The sequence below is a fragment of the Microtus ochrogaster genome, linkage group LG1, assembly GCF_000317375.1.
Source record: "Microtus ochrogaster isolate Prairie Vole_2 linkage group LG1, MicOch1.0, whole genome shotgun sequence".
Lineage (NCBI taxonomy): Eukaryota > Metazoa > Chordata > Mammalia > Rodentia > Cricetidae > Microtus > Microtus ochrogaster.
The window spans coordinates 50,542,159-50,545,829 of record NC_022027.1 but is presented as its reverse complement, the minus strand read 5'-3'; the positions used below and the strand labels follow the sequence as shown (position 1 = coordinate 50,545,829).

The 3,671-nt window shown below is 46.2% G+C and overlaps 1 protein-coding gene across 5 annotated transcripts in view; it reads left to right on the top strand.

The window, feature by feature from the left end:
• Positions 1-2,000, top strand: part of Sec31a (SEC31 homolog A, COPII coat complex component) — a 59,474-nt gene extending 57,474 nt beyond the window's left edge. For all 5 annotated transcript variants that reach the window (XM_026785074.1, XM_026785073.1, XM_026785072.1 and 2 more), the window contains exons 26-27: positions 322-393; positions 1,430-2,000. In XM_026785074.1, coding sequence (XP_026640875.1) covers positions 322-393; positions 1,430-1,609 — 252 coding nt within the window. In that variant the 3' untranslated portion in view covers positions 1,610-2,000. The remainder of the gene's footprint in view (positions 1-321; positions 394-1,429) is intronic.
• The last annotated feature ends 1,671 nt before the right edge of the window (positions 2,001-3,671 follow it).

Below are 3,671 nucleotides of genomic sequence, written 5' to 3'. Positions count from 1 at the left end.
TTTTCGTGACAGGGTTTCTCTGTGGTTTTGGAGCCTGTCCTGGAACTAGCTCTTGTAGACCAGGCTGGTCTCGAACTCACAGAGATCCACCAGCCTCTGCCTCCCAAGTGCTGGGATTAAAGGTGTGCGCCACCACCGCCCGGCCACACGAAACTTTCTTAAACCCCACTTTGTGCTGTGAAAGAGAGTCATCTCCTCCCTGCCTTCAGTAGAGAACTAATGTTCATTCCACCAACTTGTTTGAGCTTGTGGTCATGGTGGCTCCATTGCATTGTTGGCTTCGAAAGATTCAAGTGTAATGCCTGTTCTTCTCTTCTGCAGCAAACCAAGAGGAAGCTAGATGATGCCAGCAAACGCCTGGAGTTTCTGTACGACAAACTTAGGGAACAGACAGTAAGTTATTTCCGGGACAAAGTGAGCCCTCTAGCAAAGACCAGAAACACAAACTGTACTGCGTGGCCCAGGGTAGCTGGCCTGCTGCTCATTTCATGGCCATGTGTCAGAAACCAGAGACAAGGCAGGGACTCTTGTCCATCTCTCAGGAGTCACAGCCTGGCCAGGGAGTGTTCTGTGACGGAAGAGGACCCGCAGCAAGGAGGCCACTTGAACTCACCTGATGCTCCATTTGAGAGTTTAATAGTGACAGTGCTGGAGGGACAAACGGTGTGCCTGACAGTGTTGTAGTCGTCCTGGTCGTCACACTCGTGAGAACCAGAGCAGAGAAAGCCAATCTAGTAGGAAGGGCCGTGTCTGACTGATCCTAAGGAGAGTCTGCTAAAGTAAGGGGTGTACTGAGTGACACCACGACAGAGAGCTAGATCAGAAGTACATCCTCAGCTACATAGTTCAGTGTTAGCAGAACATATCGTTAGACACAGAGAGGAAGAAGACACAGCCAGGTAAACTTGAGAAAGTAGGAAAGGTCACTTGAGCCCAGGACTGTGAAACCAGACTGCATAATGTAGCAAGATATAGTTGCAAAGAAAAAAGTAAAAAAACAAAAATTTAAATGCCAGAAGAGATTGATGCATGTGTAGTTCATCAGTGACTTTGCAGGAGCCATCTTACCATGGTTCTGCTTTAAAATGTAACATTTACTTGGTCTAACATGTTTGCTTGCTTTATAAATATTCCAGAAATGCTAGCTCCTTAAACTTTCTTTTTTTTTTTTGGTTTTTCGAGACAGGGTTTCTCTGTGGCTTTGGAGCCTGTCCTGGAACTAGCTCTTGTAGACCAGGCTGGTCTCGAACTCACAGAGATCCGCCTGCCTCTGCCTCCCGAGTGCTGGGATTAAAGGCGTGCGCCACCACCGCCCGGCTCTACTTATACATTCTTAAAGAGTCTGTTTCAGGCTGTGTGTTAGTCTCTGGAGTTAATGCTCTCGGGGGGTCTCATAGGACAGTCCCCTCATGCAGTCCCTTTGTTTCAGCTTTCCCCAGCCATCATCAACGGTCTGCACAGCATTGCCAGGAGCATTGAGACGAGGAACTACTCGGAAGGGTTGAGCGTCCACACGCACATCGTCAGCACCAGCAACTTCAGTGAGACATCCGCGTTCATGCCGGTCCTCAAGGTCGTCCTCAGTCAGGCCAGTAAGCTGGGCGTCTGAGACAGCAGCCCAGCCCGTTGTCATCACTGCTTCTCCAAAGAAAGCCACGCTGAGACTGGACCAACCCCTCATTAGCATGTTTCCGTGGCAGCCACTCAGGAGCTTTGACGTTATTTCTGCAGGTACACTCACCCTAGAACTGCTTGAGCCCTGTTGTTTTCTTTCTTTTAACCCTCTTGCCCATTATGATTTCTTGTTCTGCAAATAGTGTCTGCCCTGGACTGCACACAGTGGCTTCCTGAGGGCTCTGACAAAGAGTGGATTTAAATCTTCAGTGTACTTTTTAGAAAAACTGCATCTGGCTGTGTATAAAATGGACCTAAAACTAATTTTCTCTCATGTCTTCCCTACTTTCTCCATCAATCAGATTAAAGTGTGTAATCCTATCTTACATGTTTGTGGTTTTTTTATTTCTTTACATTTTTATTATATTTTCTTTATGGGTATACCACTGTGTATATGTGGAAGTCATAAGATCCGGGTTCCATTCCTATCACTATAGAGCAGTGATTCTCAACCTTCCTAATGCTGTGACCTTTTAATACAGTTCCACGTGTTATGCTGACCCCCAACCATAAAATTATTTTGTTGCTACTTTATAACTGTAATTTGGTTCTGTTATGAATCACAATGTAAATATCTGATATGCAGGATATTCAAAATGCAGCAACTATGAAAGGGTCATTCACCCCCCAAAGGGGTTTCAGCCCTGAGGTTGAGCGTCGCTGCTATGGGGGGGAAATGCACTTTAGCCTGGCCCAAGCATGTAGGTACATATGGAAGTTGCTACATAGGTATTGGCAGATGCCAATGCAGAGTGGACCATTAGCTTTCAGTATAAACAGGAGGGCACTGGGCACTGCACTGCATATCTGCAGCACACATTATCAGTGCTCTGCTTGGCTTCAAGACTGAATTGTCTCGTTTTATAATTAGAGGTTTGCTCCCCTGTATAGGTAGTAAGTTACCTATAATCTTAAAGCTAAATTCAGAAAGAAAATGTTCGTTACAGTCAGTCACATATGTTCCAGTCATATCTTCTGTCAGGTGACTTTAATCTATGTTATGTAGAACAATGTGACAAGCAAAAAACCATTGATTCCCATTGTATCTGGAGGAGGACTGAACACTAATAATTTTCATTTATGCCATATTTTCTAAGCAGGTTAGAAAACCAGGAAATGCATAGTGAGACTGCTGTGTGGGTTGATGCGCTGTCTGAGGGAGCTGAGCGTTGGTCCAGTGGGCTCTCACAGCCTGCAAGAGCTGCTCAGTTCCCTTTGTAGACGCCCCTCTGCCCACAGACACACTTAAAGATAGTTAACTTGGGTGGGGGGAGGCGCACGCCTTTAATCCCAGCACTTGGGAGGCAGATGCAGGTGGATCTCTGTGATTTTAAGGCCAGCCTGGTCTAAGAGAGAGTTCCAGGACAGACTCAAACTACACAGAAGAAACCCTATCTCCAAAAAAAAATTAAATAAAGCTCAACTTCGTAGTTGGAAAAGCACAGTGCTAGCATCAAAGTGTCAGGAGACTCGACGTCAAAACTGCAGCACGCACGGCCTGAGTCTCCTGTAATTCGGCAGATGGTCTCACCTCCAGTAACTGGGGCAACCCCTTGGCCTTCTGGACGGACCCTGAGCTGCAATGTGAGCTCAAGTCCCCAACCGAAGGTGAAGGAATTGTCTTCACTCATGGCCTTCTCACTATTAGGGTGTATTTTCCCTGGAGTGAGAATGCCATAGCTGGAGAGAGACACATGATAGGTAGCAGTGCGGCCGTGATCCAGTGCCAACAATTCCACATGTGTGGATACAAAGCCCTGGCCCCCACTGGCATCAGAGGAGCTAGGCTCCTTTCAATGCAACATTGATTTCCCCCACTGTAGGGTGTTGGGGACATTTCATATCAACAGATGGAGGTGAGCTCAGCTAAACCCCAGTTTGTTTGTTTTTTTTCTCAGTATAAAGATTATGGGAAGAGGAGTTTGTTATTCAAGGATAAACTGGGTTTTGTAAATGGTTCTATTTTAATATATGGCTCTACAGCTCAGGATTTTTGG